The 19,227-nt window shown below is 47.3% G+C and overlaps 1 protein-coding gene across 2 annotated transcripts; it reads left to right on the top strand.

Annotated features, from left to right (window-relative positions):
* The first annotated feature begins 2,084 nt into the window (after positions 1-2,084).
* On the top strand, positions 2,085-18,744 carry PRADC1 (protease associated domain containing 1). 2 transcript variants are annotated; one of them, XM_083459120.1, is made up of 6 exons: positions 2,085-2,219; positions 6,728-6,828; positions 9,827-9,936; positions 11,137-11,304; positions 14,388-15,122; positions 15,694-18,744. In XM_083459120.1, exons 1-5 carry the CDS (start codon positions 2,159-2,161, stop codon positions 14,506-14,508), a joined length of 561 nt encoding a protein of 186 aa, XP_083315246.1. In that variant the 5' UTR covers positions 2,085-2,158; the 3' UTR covers positions 14,509-15,122; positions 15,694-18,744. The 2 variants fall into 2 exon arrangements, with proteins under 2 accessions (XP_083315246.1, XP_083315247.1); XM_083459121.1 differs by having other exon boundaries at positions 2,097-3,041; positions 15,694-17,181.
* The last annotated feature ends 483 nt before the right edge of the window (positions 18,745-19,227 follow it).

Below are 19,227 nucleotides of genomic sequence, written 5' to 3'. Positions count from 1 at the left end.
ATTTGCAGCAAAGGACCATCAAATCTGCTGCCCAGTCAAAATTCACCCCTGAGCTCATGCAGAAAGCTTGTGCACCATTGACAGGCGTGCAGACTCCTTCCCGTAATTAAATGTTCTCGTTTGCTTAATTAAAGATGTTTAAATAAAGTTTTAAAATCAAATGTTTACAAGAAAGAAGACAGGCAGGAAAATCCTCTCTTTGCGTCTCCTTTTTCTTTTCGGCAGGGAAACTCAATCGCAGCTATGCTAAAGTTTTGCATTTCTGTATAGATTGTTATAGAGATGGAAATGCAGGTGGTGAGAGCAGCCACGAAATTAAAAGACACCTGCTTCTTGGGAGAAAAGCAATGACAAACCTAGACAGCATCTTAAAAAGCAGAGACATCACCTTGCCAACAAAGGTTCGTACAGTTAAAGCCATGGTTTTCCCAGCAGTGATGTATGGAAGTGAGAGCTGGACAATAAAGAAGGCTGATTGCTGAAGAATTGATGCTTTTGAATTCTGGCGCTGGAGGAGACTCTTGAGAGTCCCATGGACTGCAAGAAGATCAAACCTCTCCATTCTGAAGGAAATCAGCCCTGAGAGCTCACTGGAAGGACAGATCCTGAAGCTGAGACTCCAATACTTTGGCCACCTCATGAGAAGAGAAGACTCCCTGGAAAAGACCCTGATGTTGGGAAAGATGGAGGGCACAAGGAGAAGGGGACGACAGAGGACGAGATGGTGGAACAGTGTTCTCGAAGCTACCAGCATGAGTTTGACCAAAGTGCGGGAGGCAGTGGAAGACAGGAGTGCCTGGCGTGCTCTGGTCCAGGGGGTCACGAAGAGTTGGACACGACTAAACAACTAAACAACAACAACATAGATTTCTATGGGCAGTCATCATTCCACTCCCAGAAAGTGATCTAGGGTGTCCCGGAAGTTCTATTATCGATGTGAAACTCTGTTATTAGATTTATGGTTCATGTCCTGTGAGCTCTATGGAAAGAGCGGCTCCCGTGAGCCGGAGCCCTTCCTCGGGGCGTTACCATAGAGAGAGGGAGGCATTCCCTAGCCAGACTCCAGGCAATCCTCTGTGCAATCCTATGGTGCCCTGCAGATAGGGACTCCATTTCCCATCAGCAACCAGCAGCGTGGTCAAGCATGATGGGACTTGTAGTACTTCAGGAACACCTGGCTGAACCACAGCTTATCCCCATCAATGCTAAACGCGCCTTACATGTCCCGTTTAACCTAGAGCTTCCTTCTGAACCATGTAGGACAATGGTGCATAACAGCGGGTTGGGCTAGATGACCTTTGGGGGATCCCATTCCGACCCTTCAAATTTACAATTCTAACTGGAGTTGTTTTTTCCCTTGCTAGGAACCATTGGCTTAGTTAGAAGGTTGTGCAGTTTGAGTGAAAGCCATTTCTGGAGGTCAGAACTGCCCCATCCCAGCGATGTGCAGAAATTCGAGAGGTTTCCCCCACCACTCAGGATTACCCCCCGCAGGTTAATCTGCAGCCCTAATATATTCTCACTACTTGGGAGTAAAGCCATGCAGACTGACTTCTGTCTGGGATTTCTCTAGCTGTGATTCCTGTATTGCAGGAATTTGAACTAGATGACCATTTCCAAGGCTAGGATTATATAATACGAATCCTTGTTTTCCTGGAACGTGAACTACACTTAAATCTTTAACATCACCCCCTTGATATTCTTCAGAAAGTCTCTTTAAATTTATATTTATCAGGCTCTGATGACTCCAAACCATAGCTGTCAATTTTCCCCTTTTCTTGCGAGGAATCCTATTCGGAATAAGGGAATTTCCCTTTTAAAAAGGACAATGTTGACAGCTATGCGGATGACTCCAAACCCTCGATCTTTACAAAAAGGAAGCAAACTAACCTATCGCTGTTCTCCCCCCCCCCCCCCATTAGGAGCTTGTTGGTAGGATCTCCCCCCCCCCAAAAAAAAACCACCAATATGGGTGGCAGCTGATGGATTTGAACCCTCCACCAATGGCATCATGAAGAGCTTGGTCTCCTCCAATGAGAGGAAGCTGGAGGGCGGGTTTTTCCCTTATCAGCGAATGTCAGCGTGAAGAGTGTTGCACAGCTGATGCGCTTGCAAGAGGCGGCGCTTGGCAGGCAGCTGTTGCGCCCCCCCCCCAGCAATGCTCCCCATTTGGCCCAGATGTTTGTGCATCTTGCTCTGCTTCGGCCCCTTCGCTCACAGTGAGTATCCCCTCGGCTTCCTAACCTGGGACTGGTGCAGTCATTGGGGACGGAAACTTCTGGGCTGACAGCTGGCATGGCAGAAACCCTGCCTTACCCTCTCGCCCAGGCTGCAGATGCTCAAATCGACCTGATCTTCCTTCGATCTTCCTTCCTCTTTTCACATTCATGTGTTTGCCTTGTCTAGCCTTAGTAAGTTGCATGGGTCATTTTATAAAGAGGTTCCTTTCTCAAGATCTTGCAATGCTTTTTAATAATAGTAATACAGTGGTACCTCAGGTTAAGTACTTAATTCATCCCAGAGGTCCGTTCCTAACCTGAAACTGTTCTTAACCTGAAGCACTACTTCAGCTAATGGGGCCTCCTCCTGCTGCCGCCGTGCGATTTCTGTTCTCATCCTGAAGCAAAGTTCTTAACCCAAGGTACTATTTCTGGGTTAGCGGAGTCTGTAACCTGAAGCGTCTGTAACCTGAAGCGTATGTAACCTGAGGTACCGCTGTAATAATAATAATAATTTATTATTTGTACTCTGCCCATCTGGCTGGATTTCCCCAGCCACTCTGGGCAGCTTCCAACAAAGATTAAAAATACATTAAAATGTCACACATTAAAAACTTCCCTAAACAGGGCTGCCTTCAGATGTCTTCTAAAAGTCGGATACAGTGGTACCTCGGGTTAAGTACTTAATTCATTCCAGTCCGTTCTTAACCTGAAACTGTTCTTAACCTGAAGCACCACTTTAGCTAATGGGGCCTCCTGCTGCTGCCATGCCGCCAGAGCACAATTTCTGTTCTCATCCTGAAGCAAAGTTCTCAACCCGAGGTACTATTTCTGGTTTAGCGGAGTCTGTAACCTGAAGCGTCTGTAACCTGAAGCGTATATAACCTGAAGTGTATGTAACCCGAGGTACCACTGTAGTTGTTTATCTCTTTGTCATCTGATGGGAGGGCGTTCCACAGAGTGGGCGCCACCACCAAGAAGGCCCTCTGCCTAGTTCCCTGTAACCTCACTTCTCACAGGGAGGGAACCACCAGAAGGCCCTCGGAGGTGGACCTCAGTGTCCGGGTAGAACGATGGGGGTGGAGATGCTCCTTCAGGTATTCTGGGCATAGGCTCCCCCTTCCTGCAGTTTCCAGCAACGGATATTGATAAGCGTTGCTGCCTCCAACTGTGACCCCGTCCATTTAAAAGCACATTCTCTCCCCACCCACCCAAAGGATCCTCAGAACAGTAATTTTCTTATGGGTGCTGGGAATTGTAGTTCTGCGGGGTAAACTATAGTTCCCGAGATTTTGACGGTGAGGTTTGGGGAGGATCCAAACGATGGATTCAAATTGCAAAAGGGAAATTCCAACATTAGGAAGAACTTTCTGGCAGTAAGAGCTGTTCAACAGTGGGGCAGACGTCCTCAAAAGGTGACAGACTATCGGTCAGGGATTATTCAGCTACTTGGCGTGGAAGGTTGTCATTGGCAAGACACCGGTTTCCAGAGCGGCCCATGTGCGTCTTGCAACTGCTCCAGAGTATATGGTGTGTGGGCTTTGCAATCTCAAGCCTATTTATAATTCCTTGCTCCCCCCCCCCCTTACGCCTCCTATTTGCAGCGTGGCAACAGCCGGTTGCATGGAATGCGGCCAGGCAAATTATTTCCATTCTTCCTTTTCCTCTCGCAGTTATGGGCCAGCTTGAAAAACGTGGGTCTCCCAGGATTGGCATAGAACATTCCAGGGGGCCGAAAATGGAGGTGGTTATATATTCAGATACCAACTCCCCTCTTTTTTCCTCCAATAATCATCCTATTCAGTGTTTCTCCTATAGAAGCGCGAAGCACTCGGGAACTATGCTTCCTGTCCCCAGACCCTTCCTTGATTTCCAAAGCTGCTCTGAGATTCTCTTCGCAATCCCACAGAACCACAAAATCCCAGCCGCTGTCATAAATTTGTCTTGGTTGGCAGCTTCAGGTTGGCGTTTCTGCTGGAGGTGGCATTCAGCTAATTTCCTTTCGGGTTTGGACCCTGGAATGCAATTGTGGATAGGGCGACTGTGCTGGAGAAAAGTAGATAAGCCTGCCACCTGATAATATATATATATATATATATATATACGAAATCTACGAAAGCAAATATATATATATATATATATATATATATATATATATATATATATATATATATTTGCTTTCGTAGATTTTCACGGGTACAGGAATGCAGGTTTTGGTGTCTTCGGGTGTCTTCCCGTGTAAGAGTTGGGGTGTCTAGGCGACGTTTCGACGAGGTCTCACTCGTCATCTTCAGGCTGGTGCTTACGGCTTCTTGTTACTGGAACAGAGCAGGATCTCAGTGTTTGAGTTCCTATAAATACTGTTGAGGGGGTGTGGTGTATTCTGGGCAGAGAGGAAGTTCCCAGGATAGTGTGACTTTTCTTCTTTTGTTCCTTAATTACTTGAGGGATATCTTGAGTGATTTCTTGAGTGATATTCTCAAAACCACAGCTCGCCCCTATACGCGAAGCCAAGCCAGAACACAACTAAGTGCAGTACAGCCATCTTCTCAGAAAAACTCTTCACAAGCTCAAGAGGTCAAGACACGAAAGCTTTAGCAACTAATCCACTCTTAATGACCCTCCTAAGTGGTACTCAGAATATCACTCAAGAAATCACTCAAGATATCCCTCAAGTAATTAAGGAACAAAAGAAGAAAAGTCACACTATCCTGGGAACTTCCTCTCTGCCCAGTCACACTATCCTGGGAACTTCCTCTCTGCCCAGAATACACCACACCCCCTCAACAGTATTTATAGGAACTCAAACACTGAGATCCTGCTCTGTTCCAGTAACAAGAAGCCGTAAGCACCAGCCTGAAGATGACGAGTGAGACCTCGTCGAAACGTCGCCTAGACACCCCAACTCTTACACGGGAAGACACCCGAAGACACCAAAACCTGCATATATATATATATATATATATATATATATATATATATATATATATATATTTAAAAACCCTTCCAGTTTACTTAGTTCAGCCTTTGCCAGCCTGATGCCCTGCAGGTGTGTTGGACTACAAATCCCATCAGCCACAGCCAGCTGATGGGATTTGTAGTCCAAAACAACCGAAGGGCACCAAGCTGGCAAAGGCTGAGTTAGTCCATGTTTCCTCCCTGATCATCACGTCAGAGGAGGAAAGGTGTTATTGCATGACAGACTTAAACTGGTTTGAAAGGCATTTCCTGTTGCTGAGGTGACTTTGGCTATGGGAAGAGGACTGAGATTCTCAGCACCTCACAAAACCACAGGTATAAAACTGATATAAGTTTGTTGTATAGCCACACCCTTAGCCCAGCAACAGCTGGAGGCAGTTTTCTTCTGGATGAAAAGGTCTCTTCACTTTAGATGTTCATTTGAACCTATCTTCAGTTCCTGCTTTTGTATTTAAAAAAACAACAACTATTGTCTAGATGTTTTGATGGTAAGTTTGCAAATCACCATGGGACAGAAACACAAAAGCAGATTCATAAATAGGTAGATGCAGTACGATCGCATTTTGTGCAGGGGTTCAGTGCCAAGGGTTCCATGTCAAACCTCGGTTCACGAACGGTTCCGTTTTTGAACATTTTGGCTCTCGAATGCTGAGAACCTTTGAAATAAAAAATTTAAGGTCTTATATATGTAATAAATGTTCATAAATGTACAGAAAATAACAGAGGCCATCCAGAGAATATTGAGAAGCAAAGCAGATCGTAAGCCTGATCTTTATTGAACTGTTGCAACAGGGTGCCCCCTTCACACGCAGAAGGAGGAGGACCCCGAAGAAAGGTGTGCCCCCCCTTATACAGTGGTGCCCCGCAAGACGAATGCCTCGCAAGACGGAAAACTCGCTAGACGAAAGAGTTTTCCGTTTTGGAGGTGCTTCGCAAAACGAATTTCCTATGGGCTTGCTTCGCAAGACGACAATGTCTTGCGAGTTCCTGCTGGTTTTTTTTCCTCCCCCCCCCTTTTTCTAAGCCGCTAAGCCACTTATCAGCTGATCCGATCAGCAGATAAGCAGCTAAAAGCCGCTAATAGCGCTAATAGTGCTAATAGTGCTAATCCACTAATCCATCAATGGGCTTGCTTCGCAAGACGAAAAACCGCTAGACGAAGAGAATCACAGAACGGATTATTTTCGTCTTGCGAGGCACCACTGTATAGACATTTTAAATTGCCCGCCCTGGAGTCCAAGATGGAGGAGTGTTAACGTATATAAAATTGTACATATGGTTGATTTGAATATGTCATTATTGATTATGTATACCCAATGTATCAGCCGCCTAGGGGGTTTCACTGTTTGTATTTGGTTGTTGGTAAAAAAAATAAATTAAACTAAAAAAAAATGCACTTAAGATGCGACTGTGCTGTAATGAAAATAGTCAGTGTATCCCAGTGCTCCCTTCATCTCTGTTTTCGTCGAGACTCTTTTGGCACAATCTGCCCCAAGAGTTCACGCTCTCTTTCTCTCTTGGCACTGCAGGCTTACGTATCCAGGAATACCTCTACTTCCAGGTATTGAGCCCCGGCGATATCCGCTACATCTTCACTGCCACCCCGGCCAAGGATTTCGGAGGGGTGTTTGTAAGTATGAGAACCAGGCTCCCGTCCCCTCCCAGCGATGCCCAACATCATTTTATTTTTTTACTTTTATTAATCACATTTATATACCGCCTTTATCTTCCAGGCATCTCTAGGTGGTGTACAGTGGTGCCTCGCAAGACGAAAAGAATCCGTTCTGTGATTCTCTTCGTCTAGCGGTTTTTTGTCTTGCAAAGCAAGCCCATTGACGGATTAGCAGATTAGCGCTATTAGCGGCTTTTAGCGGCTTATCTGCTGATCGGATCAGCTGATAAGCGGCTTAGCAGCTTAGAAAAGGGGGGGGGGAGGAGAAAAAACCAGCAGGAACTCGCAAGACATTGTCGTCTTGCGAAGCAAGCCCATAGGAAATTCGTTTTGCGAAGCACCTCCAAAACGGAAAACTCTTTCGTCTAGCGAGTTTTCCGTCTTGCGAGGCATTCGTCTTGCGGGGCACCACTGTATCTGGCTCTCCTCCTCCTCCTCCCCCCCCTCCCCATTTCATCCTCACAACAGCCTTGTGAGGTAGGGCTAGGCTAAGAGATGGTGACCGACTCCATGGTCACCCAGTGAGCTTCATGGCCGGGTGGGGATTCGAACCCTGCTCTCCCAGGTCTGAGTCCAGCGCTCTAACCACTATGCCACACTGACTGCAAAACAGTCTTCATTTTTTGGAGGGAGGGTTTAAAATGTAACTGAAGCGTTCCCAAAGCCAGGAAGGATTGGACTCTGATTAATAAAATACAGACGAGGCTTGACCAGCAAGACTCTGGGAGGGGTGCCAATAATAATTCCCTCCACACCTCGACCCAGGTCGTTTTATTCACAAAAGAACTTTTTACACAGTGTTTGTAAGAACCAATCAGATTGCCCCGAAAAGGTTTCTGCCCCGCGGAGTTTGCAGGGTGGTTCTTATGGCGTTGCGCTTGCAAAGGCCGGCTTTTGGGGCCAGCCTCAATCTGTGCAGTGGCCTTTGGGACTGGAACATGAGGCAGGAGATGGGCTTGAGCACTATCTGTGACGAGCTGCCCCAAGCTCCCGCAGACAACACGAGCGCCCATGGCCTGATGTGGCCCTCGGAACAGCTGATGACGTGCAGTCTGACACAGGTCCTGCACCCTCCCGCCCCGGAGTCTGGCCCACAGCCCCACCCGTGGATGTGGGTGAACTCAAACCTGGCCTGCAGCATCCCTGGGCATGCCTCAGTGGTGGCGCCACTGCCTTCATCTTGTCCTGCCACTAGAGAGGTCTGTGGAGACCGGGCCAGCAATTCAATGGCAAGAAGATTACGTACCTTTTCGACTGTTTTGGCATGAGCTATTGCATGGCTCTAATCTGGACTGGCCCTCCTGATTTCGATGGGAGCCAGCAGCCTATGTGTCAGTTCTGTTTTTAATTAATTAAAATGTTTGAATCCCCCCCCCCCAAAAGAACCAATCAGATTTCCTCTGAGCATTTTAAAACCCCTACTTGGGACAAAGTTAAAGTTGAAACTACAAAGAAACTATTTCCTACTTGAGCGTGCATATGTAGTTCAGAGTACAGTGGTGCCCCGCAAGACAAATGCCTTGCAAGACAAAAAACTCGCTAGACGAAAGGGTTTTTTGTTTTTTGAGCTGCTTCGCAAGACGATTTTCCCTATGGGCTTGCTTCGCAAGACGGAAACGTCTTGCAAGTTTGTTTCCTTTTTCTTAACACCGTTAATACAGTTGCGACTTGACTTTGAGGAGCAACTCATAGAACGCGGTGTGGTAGCCTTTTTTGAGGTTTTTAAAGACTTTGGTGATTTTTGAAGCTTTTCCAAAACTTTCCCGACACCGTGCTTCGCAAGACGAAAAAAATCGCAAGACGACAAAACTCGCGGAATGAATTAATTTCGTCTTGCGAGGCACCACTGTAAATAAAATAGGAATAAAATGAGGAATGCAATCAGCAAAACCCCAGAGGTCATAATCAGGAATAAACAGGAGAGGCGGGATGGCAGTATTTACCAACTCCTTGTGAACTCTCTTCCTGGCCTTTAAGATCTATCTAATTAACAAACTACATCAAAGTAACCTACTATCTTTATGGACTGAGGATGCCCAGTGAAGCAACTAGCCTGTGTTCAGAATGCTGATACAGTGGTGCCCCACAAGACGAATGCCTCGCAAGACGGAAAACTCGCTAGACGAAAGAGTTTTCCGTTTTGGAGGTGCTTCGCAAAACGAATTTCCTATGGGCTTGCTTCGCAAGACAAAAATGTCTTGCGAGTTCCTGCAGGTCCCCCCCCCCTTTTTCTAAGCCACTAAGCCACTTATCAGCTGATCCGATCAGCAGATAAGCCGCTAAAAGCCGCTAATAGCACTAATAGCGCTAATCCGCTAATGCGTCAATGGGCTTGCTTCGCAAGACGAAAAAACCGCTAGACGAAGAGAATCACAGAACGGATTCTTTTCGTCTTGCGAGGCACCACTGTACGTGCCTGCCAGGCGTAGAGAAAGCAAATGGCAAAGGTGCAGAGACTTGTGGGATTTGATCAGAAATTATTGTCAATGAATCAAACCCAGTCAACGCCATGCTTTCATTGCTGACACAATGACTTGCTCCATATTTCATAATTCCTCATAGCAATCCCACCTGACCCCCACAGTAACAGAGAGGATAAGACAATTTTATTAGGACGTAAGCTTCCATTAACAATAGCTCATTTCATCCAATACTTGAAGTGTTATCCTGAGTCACTGGTACATTTTCACATGGTTAGATGTGTGTGAGATGAGTCCTAAGCTAATAATGGCGAAAATTGCTTTAAAAAAGAGGGATAATTTGCAATGACAGAAACAACACACCAGTAGCTGATAACACAGACGTCCTGGCATTGATATGCTAGTTCACCACTGTGCTACACTGGCTTCTCATGGCGCCAGAAGGAGAAACGAAGAAGCCCTTGCGCTTCTATCTGAGACATTCAGCAAGTTTTAATTTTGCTCTGCTTTCTTTCTGCCTCTTTCGCCTGCCCAAGAACACGAGATACCAGCAGATCTACCTGGTCCCAGCAGACCCTCCGGAGGCTTGCGGGGCTCTGAACAACGGGGTCTTCATCGAAGGCCAGATCGCCTTGGTGGAGCGCGGGTGAGTTTCCTCGCATGGGAAGAGGGCCGGGCTGTTTTCAAGGGCTACGTTTTTAATTAATGGGATTGCTTTCATATGCATTTTGATTAACCTTCCCGTGAGTCGCTTGTTCGCCCGCACACTTTTTGACGCATTTCCCTGTCTCTTTCCAAAAGTCTGCGCACAAAGCCCTTAACAACTCAGGACCCAGTTTGCCTGCCGTAGGCCCTAACTGGTGACACCAGTCACGAAATTAAAAGACGCCTGCTTCTTGGGAGAAAAGCAATGGCAAACCTAGGCAGCATCTTAAAAACTGTATTGTTTAATTAGTGTTTTTATGGAGCAGTCAAGTAATTTCGTTGTCCCCGAAGGGGGCAATGACAATAAAGATATTATTATTATTATTATTATTATTATTATTATTATTATTATTATCATTATTAAAAAGCAGTGACATCACCTTTTGAATTATGGTGCTGGAGGAGACTCATGATAGTCCCATGGACTGCAAGAAGATCCAACTTATCCATTCTGAAGGAAATCAGCCCTGAGTGCTCAGATCCTGAAGCTGAGGCTCCAAGACTTTGGCCACCTCATGAGAAGAGAAGACTCCCTGATGTTGGGAGAGTCCATGGGACTCTCAAGAGTCCCCTCCAGCACCATAATTCAAAAGCATCTTCGGCGATCAGCCTTCTTTATGGTCCAGCTCTCACTTCCATACATCACTACTGGGGAAACCATAGCTTTAACTATATGGGCCTTTGTTGGCAAGATAATGTCTCTGCTTTTTAAGCTTTTGTCTAGGTTTGTCATTGCTTTTCTCCCAAGAAGCAGGCGTCTTTTAATTTTGTGGCTGCTGTCACCTTCCGCAGTGATCATGGAGCCCAAGAAAGTAAAACCTCTCACTGCCTCCATTTCTTCCCCTTCTATTTGCCAGGAGGTGATGGGACCAGTGGCCATGATCTTCGTTTTTTTGATGTTGAGCTTCAGACCATATTTTGCGCTCTCCTCTTTCACCCAATGATGATGATAGCAATAGCAATAGTACCCCTCCCATCTTACTGGGTTTCCCCAGCCGCTCAGGGCGGCTTCAGTTATAAAAACATAATAAAGCGCCATACATTCCAAACTTCCCTATACAGGGAACAATACCTGTCTAGTTTGGATCTGAATGTCTTTGGGGGCGCAGGACTCAAAACTCTCTTGCCGCCTTTCCGACAGTGGCTGCTCATTCCTGTCCAAGACTCGCATCGTACAGGAACTCGGCGGCCGTGCGGTGATCATCGCGGACAATGCCTATGACAATGACAGCTCCTACGTGGAGATGATCCAGGACAGCACCAAGCGGACGGCAGACATCCCTGCCCTCTTCCTGCTCGGGAGGGACGGGTAAGTGGCTTCGAGCTGGCGTAAGCAGAGGCTTCCAAGATCAGGCAAAATCCCCTCCGTGGCTGGATCTACACTCACCTTTTAAACGTTATTATAATGATATCAGAAATATCGTTCTAAAACGTCAAGACAATAAAGGTCCCTTTTGCTTTCTTTCCCCACCGTCTTCCTGGTTTCTGGTTGCTCTCGTGTCACATTTTAATTACGCACCGTGGACATTGAAACATAACGCCACGTGGCAATATGGTTAACAGAATCTTCCTTTGACTTTTTCTTAGCGTTAAAAACCATGAGTGTAGATCTGCCCTGTGTCTTGGAAAAATAGAAGACTATCTTGGAAATGAAACAAAATTAAAAAAAATTCTTCCAGTAGCACCTTAGAAAGGTAAAGGGACCCCTGACCATTAGGTCCAGTCGTGACTGACTCTGGGGTTGCGGCGCTCATCTCGCTTTACTGGCCGAGGGGGCCGACGTACAGCTTCCAGGTCATGCGGCCAGCATGACTAAGCCGCTTCTGGTGAACCAGAGCAGTGCACGGAAACGCTGTTTACCTTCCCGTGGAGTGGTACCTATTTATCTACTTGCACTTTAACGTGCTTTTGAACTGCTAGGTTGGCAGGAGCAGGGACCGAGCAACGGGAGCTCACCCCGTCGCGGGGATTCAAAGCGCTGACCTTCTGATCGGCAAGTCCTAGGCTCTGTGGTTTAACCCACAGCGCCACCCGCATCCCAGTAGCACCTTAGAGACCAACAAAGTTTGTTATTAGTATGAGCTTTCGTGTGCATGCACACTTCTTCAGATGTGAAAGCACACGAAAGCTCATACCGATAACAAATTTAGTTGGTCTCTAAGGTGCTACTGGAAGGAATTTTATAATTTTGTTTTGACTACAGCAGACCAACATGGCTACCTACCTGTAACTAGATTCTTGGAAATGGTAAAGAAATGGGGGGTTTTATCAGTGATGGCCGTAATAACAGAGTTATTCCACCACTGTTGGAGGGAATCGCCCCTTGAATACCTGTTTGCTGGAAATCACAAGTGGAGAGAGAGGACGGTTGAGCTCAGGTCCTGTTACTGGCTTCCTGTAGACACCTGGTCAGTTACTGTAAGAAACAGGAAGCTGGACAGATGTGGCCAGACCAGTTATGTGGCTTCCCTTAAGTGCATAGTATTAGATTTGAATGCAGTAACTATTGGGTTATGGTTATGATATAAAAAGAGTGAAGATTGGGTGCAGCAATGAGATTTAAAAAAGAAAGCCACAGAAAAGGGGACGAGAAGTCGATAAAACAGAAGAAACATTGGGATTTTATGTGAAATTTGTAGGAAGTTTAATAAACTATATTATAAGAAATAAATTTGAGTGCAGAGACCTGGTGTGCAAATCTGCTAGCAGCAGTAACAACCATTGCAACAACAACAACAAAATCTAACAATGGGAGAATGGAGGAGAGCTTGCCAAATTTTAGGAATGCAGAAATTTACCCGTTTTAAAAGTGCATTGGCACACAGAAGCAGCAAAACCAGTTCCCTTTTTCAAAATGGAAAACTGAGTGAGTGGTTGGCAGGTTCCGGAACAGGATCAAAGCTCTGGAAAACATCAGCCCAAAACTCTTGAGTGATGTGGAGATAGAACACGTTTGTTTATGTCACGAGTCCGACTTGGAATAAGGACGCTTACTGGGGATACCTGGAACGGAGTCGGCCAAAAGGGAAATTGCAGGCCACTTGGAGACGGCTGGCCACTTTAGTGCGGCCCCTCGAGTTTCCACCAGACTCCTGCAAACATTGGTCGGACCTTGACAGGCTGCTGGGATCCCGGCTGGTTGGTTGGTTTGGAAAAATGTAGATGGGGCAAAGGCAAACTCATCGCTGATCCAGAATAGAAATTGATCAGCTGTACTGCGCTATGGAGGACATGGGTGGCGCTGTGGGTTAAACCACAGAGCTTAGGACTTGCCGATCAGAAGGTCGGCGGTTCGAATCCCTGTGACGGGGTGAGCTCCCATTGCTCGGTCCCTGCTCCTGCCAACCTAGCAGTTCGAAAGCACGTCAAAGTGCAAGTAGATAAATAGGCACCGCTCCAGCGGGACTAGATTGGGACAGACAGAAGTACTGTTTTAGGGGGACAGGAGGCGGACAGATGTAGAGGACTCCCTGGTCCTGAATGGGGCAACTGTGCCCCTGAAGGACCAGGTGCGAAGCCTGGGAGTCATTTTGGACTCACAGCTGTCCAAGGAGGCACAGGTCAAATCTGTGTCCAGGGCAGCTGTTTACCAGCTCCATCTGGTACACAGGCTGAGACCCTCCCTGCCAGCGGATGGTCTCACCAGAGTGGTTATCTCCCGCTTGGACTGCAATGCGCTCTACGTGGGGCTACCTTTGAAGGTGACCCGGAAACTACAACTAATCCAGAATGCGGCAGCCAGACTGGTGACTGTGAGTGGCCACCCAGACCACATAACACCGGTCTTGAAAGACCTACATTGGCTCCCAGTACGTTTCTGAGCACAATTCAAAGTGTTGGTGCTGACCTCTAAAGCCCTAAACAGCCTCGGTCCAGTATACCGGAAGGAGCGTCTCCACTCCCATTGTTCTACCCGGACACTGAGGTCCAGCACAAAGGGCCTTCTGGCAGTTCCCTCAATGCGAGAAGTGAGGTTACAGGGAACCAGGCAGAGGGCCTTCTCGGTGGTGGCGCCCGCCCTGTGGAATGCCCTCCCATCAGATGTCAAGGAAATAAATAACTACCAGACTTTTACAAGACATCTGAAGGCAGCCCTGTTTAGGGAAGCTTTTAATGTTTAATAGGTTATTGTATTTTAATATTCTGTGGGAAGCTGCCCAGAGTGGCTGGAGAAACCCAGCCAGATGGGCGGGGTATAAATAATAAATTATTATTATTATTATAATCCCGCAAGCAGGATTCGAACACAAGAGTCCTCTCCCCTCCTGTGGTTTCCAGCAACTGAGATTCAGAATCATCGCTGCCTCCGACTGTGACAGGGAGTTCTGTAGTTTAACTATGCGGTGTGTCCACTGGCGAAAGTCACTATGGCTTTGCCCCCCCTCTTTCCAGGTACATGATCCGCCGATCCTTGGAGCAGCACGGCCTCCCCTGGGCAGTCATCTCCATCCCCGTAAACGTCACCAGCATCTCGACCTACGAACTGATGCAGCCTCCGTGGACCTTTTGGTAGCAGAGAGCAAGCAGGGCAAAGGATGCTGGCGAGGACGGACCACAGACTGGCCGGCTGGCCTTTCCGAAATGAGCTGCGATGGGGCTTTACGAACTAGAAACCTCCTGGATGTTCCAGCATCTTGCCTCTTTCAAGAATTGGAGCCACCGTTTTTGGGTGGCTTTCGTCGGTCAAAGGAGCTGCCCACAGCAACTCAGCCCTATGGGCTACGTACTAAGCGTGGCACTGGCTTCCCCGCCTGGCACAACTCTCCAGGGGCCCAGCCACAAGTCAGTCCTGGACCCGTGGGCACCGGGTACCACCAGTGGACTGTTCCAGCAAAATATACCTTCGAAATCCTGTGATTCAGCAGAGGCAGTTTGCTCTTTATTGAGCTGTTCCCACTGGGCTCAGGTTTGTGCCCCCATTTCACTGGCTGCCTGGATGGGGCAGCTGTGCTGCTTTCTGCGTGGAAAAGAGAGGCACAGTGCGTCCCTCTTGGAGGACTGGGGCTGTGGATGATTTAGGTTACCTTTTTCTATCCATGGGGAAGCATCCCTACAGCAGTTTTGCAGTCCTGCTTCTTGTTTCCATTTTTGTTTTTTGTTTGGCTATGCTACAGCACTCTACATGGGGCTACCTTTGAAGGTGACTCGGAAACTACAACTAATCCAGAATGCGGCAGCTAGACTGGTGACTGGGGGCGGCCGCCGAGACCATATAACACCGGTCTTGAAAGACCTACATTGGCTCCCAGTACGTTTCCGAGCACAATTCAAAGTATTGGTGCTGATCTTTAAAGCCCTAAACGGCCTCAGTCCAGTAGACCTGAAGGAGCGTCTCCACCCCCATTGTTCAGCCTGGACACTGAGATCCAGCGCCGAGGGCCTTCTGGCGGTTCCCTCATTGCGAGAAGCAAAGCTACAGGGAACCAGGCAGAGGGCCTTCTCGGTAGTGGCGCCTGTCCTGTGGAACGCCCTTCCAGCAGATGTCAAAGTGATAAACAACTACCTGACATTCAGAAGACATCTTAAGGCAGCCCTGTTCAGGGAAGTTTTTAACGTGTGATATTTTACTGTATTTTTGGTTTCTATGGAAGCCGCCCAGAGTGGCTGGGGAGGCCCAGCCAGATGGGCGGGGTATAAATAATATACTATTATTATTATTATTATTATTATTATTATTATTATTATTATTATTAAACAGCACCCTCTCGGAATTTCGAATGTGCCCATTGGCAAACTCTCTTTAAACTGGGGAAGGGAGTAGCTGATGCGGATACCTCTGGGACTCAAATCACGTGTGGCTGCCGGGAGCTGCCAGCGTGGTGCCCCCAGGCACACAGCTGCCCCACACCAAGCCCCCCTTCCCCAATAAAATAGGTTGTGGGGTTTTGTGTGCATTTTATGCATAGCAGTTTTCCTACTTTGCAAACTGCGCCCAAGGGGTCAACAAGTTTGGCACCTCTTGCTGGTTAGTGCTGGTTCGCTCACGGCCTTCTCCAAACCTTCTTTCTAGCACATTTGAGTACAGTCATACCTAATGTTGCATCCACTTCAGGTTGCGGACTGCCAAAACCCGGAAGTACCAGAATGGGTTCCAGGAGTTCATTCGACTGCCAAACCCGTTCGAAAACCAAAGCATGGCTTCTGATTGGCTACAGGAGCGTCGTGCAGCCAATTGGAAGCCGCGCCAGACATTTGGCTTCCGACAACCATTCAAAAACCGAACCCTCACTTCTGGTTTTCGATCATTCAGGAGCCAAGAGTTCCAAGGCGTTCGGCAACCAAGGTACGACTTCAGTCCTTTCACGGAAGAAAAAAAGAGGCGCTCGGACCCTCCTGAAATAAATCTAAGATGAAAGGAAAGCAGAATTCGCCTCCAAAATTTCCCCAAGGAAACAAAAAGCACAACCTCTATCCCTGCAAAAGTAGACAGAGCGCACTCTCTACCCTGGTGCAAAGAAGCATTTGGATGAAATAGAGGATGGGTAGGCAAACTAAGGCTCAGGGGTCGGATCCAGCCCAATCACCTTCTAAATCCGGCCCACAGACGGTCTGGGAATCAGCGTGTTTTTACATGAGTAGAATGTGTGCTTTTATTTACAATGCATCTCTGGGTTATTTGTGGGGCATAGTAATTCGTTCATTCCCCCCCCCCCAAATATAGTCCAGCCCCCCACAAAGTCTGAGGGACAGTGGACCAACCCCCTGCTGAAAAAGTTTGCTGACCCCTGAAATAGAAGATGACTGGATGGCTGGGTTTTGCATTCTCGCCACTTCTGGCTGCAGAAAGAAATCCCTCAAATTTAAAGTAAATAAATGGGAAGAGGAGGAGGAGGAGGGTCTCCGCAGCTGACAAGGGGTGGTGGTCATAGAATCTTAGTTGGAAGGGACCCCATCAGGTCGTCTAGTCCAACCCCGCTGCCCCAGTGTCCTCACAGTGATGTCTGAGGACACCATGTTATCAAATCCGAGAGAATAATAGCAGGAAAGATTTGGGAAATGGAATTGGCTCCACCACATCAAGAAGTGAGTGAAGGACCTGAGCAGAGACAAGTTGCCAACTGATCACCCTGAGTTAAGGGCTATTGGAGAGGACACGGAGATAATAATTTGTTCATGTGCTGGATCTAGCAGCTATAGGGCCTGTTGGGAGTCATGAAACTTTTCATAAAGCCCCTGACAAAGGAGACTTCCCTGAAACGCGACAAGCTATGGTTTGTAACCAGATGTGCCAGAGCTTGCCTCCTTTTCTCCCTCACTGAGGACTAGAAACTTGGTTTTGAAAAGAAACGAAAATCGGGACACACCAGAATTGTCACATCCTATCGTGGGTGGCGCTGTGGGTTAAACCACAGAGCCTAGGGCTTGCTGATCAGAAGGTCGGTGGTTTGAATTCCCGTGACGGGGTGAGCTCCCGTTGCTCTGTCCCTGCTCCTGCCAACCTAGCAGTTCGAAAGCACGTCAAAGTGCAAGTAGATAAATAGGTACCACTCTGGTGGGAAGGTAAACAGCGTTTCCGTGCGCTGCTCTGGTTCACCAGAAGTGGCTTAGTCATGCTGGCCACATGACCCGGAAGCTGTACGCCGGCTCCCTTGGCCAGTAAAGCGAGATGAGCGCTGCAACCCCAGAGTCGGGAATGACTGGACCTAATGGTCAGGGGTCCCTTTACCTTTTATGAAATCACAGCGCCCCACAAATCATACGATCCATCGCTCCCACAAACCTGCTTCATGGGTCTGTTTACCCCAGGTAGACTCACAGAATAAGAGAATTAAAAGAGCCCATGAGGGTCATCTAGTCCAACCCCCTTGCAGTGCAGGAATCTTTTGTCCAACGTGGGGTTCAAACCCACGACTCTGAGATAAAGTGTCTCGGGCTGTACTCACTGAGCTATCCCAGGGGATAAACTCTGCCCCACCTACAACACACACACAAAAAAACCTTGCAACACTAGCTTCATATTGCTCTCTTAAAACAGCAAAGAACTATTTCCGCATTAACTCTACGATAATTTTCCAGACTGAACATACCCAGCTCCTTCAACCATTCCTCATACGGCTTGGCTCCCAGACCCTTGATCATCTTGGTCACCTTCCTCTGCACATTTTCCAGCTTGTCAACATCCTTTCTAAATTGTGGTGCCCAGAACATAAAATTGTGCAGCCCTGTTTAGGGAAGTTTTTAATGACTGATGTTTTAATGTATTTTTAATCTTTTGTTGGAAGCCGCCCAGAGTGGCTGGTGAAGCCCAGCCGGATGGGTGGGGTAGAAATAATAAATATTAATAATAATAATAACTGGACACAGTATTCCAGGTGTGGTCTGACCAAGGCAGAATGGAGCGGTACTATTCCTTCCCTTGATCTGGACACTAGACTTCTGTTGATTCAGCCTGGAATAACATTAGCTTTTTTTGCTGCTACATCACCCTGTTGACTCATGTTCAGCCTGTGGTCCACCAAGACCCCTAGATCCTTTTCGTATTTTACCACTGGCAAGCCAGGTGTCCCCCATCTTATAATTGCGCAAGTGGTTCTTCCCAGCTAAGTGCAGAACGTGACATTTGCCCCTGTGGAAACACATTTCCTTAGTTTTAGCCCAGAACAAAAGGCAAGAACAGGGGTAGGCAAACTAAGGCCCGGGGGCTGGATCCGGCCCAATTGCCTTCTCAATCCGGACGGTCCGGGAATCAGTGTGTTTTTACATGAGTAGAATGTGTCCTTTTATTTAAAATGAATATCTGGGTTATTTGTGGGGCATAGGAATTCGTTCATTTTTTTTCTTTTCAAAATACAGTGGTACCTCGGGTTACATACGCTTCAGGTTACAGACGCTTCAGGTTACGGACTCCACTAACCCAAAAATATTACCTCGGGTTAAGAACTTTGCTTCAGGATGAGAACAGAAATTGTGCGGTGGCAGCAGCAGGAGGCCCCATTAGCTGAAGTGGTGCTTCCGGTTAAGAACAGCTTCAGGTTAAGAATGGACCTCCGGAACGAATTAAGTACTTAACCCGAGGTACCACTGCATGTAAGAATGCAGCCAGACCCCCAAACTGCTAAGAACCAGCTTAGGAGGAAACTAGTGATGACTGTTAAAGTAAAAACAAAAAACAAAAAAACCCCACACAACTCCAGATAAAGTACAGTGGTACCTCGGATTACATATGCTTCAGGTTACAGACTCCGCTAACCCAGAAATAGTACCTTGGGTTAAGAACTTTGCTTTGGGATGA

This window comes from Podarcis liolepis (genome assembly GCF_965112155.1).
Source record: "Podarcis liolepis genome assembly, chromosome: 9".
Lineage (NCBI taxonomy): Eukaryota > Metazoa > Chordata > Lepidosauria > Squamata > Lacertidae > Podarcis > Podarcis liolepis.
Note: the sequence above shows the minus strand (reverse complement) of the source record. Positions and strands in the feature narration are given on the sequence as shown.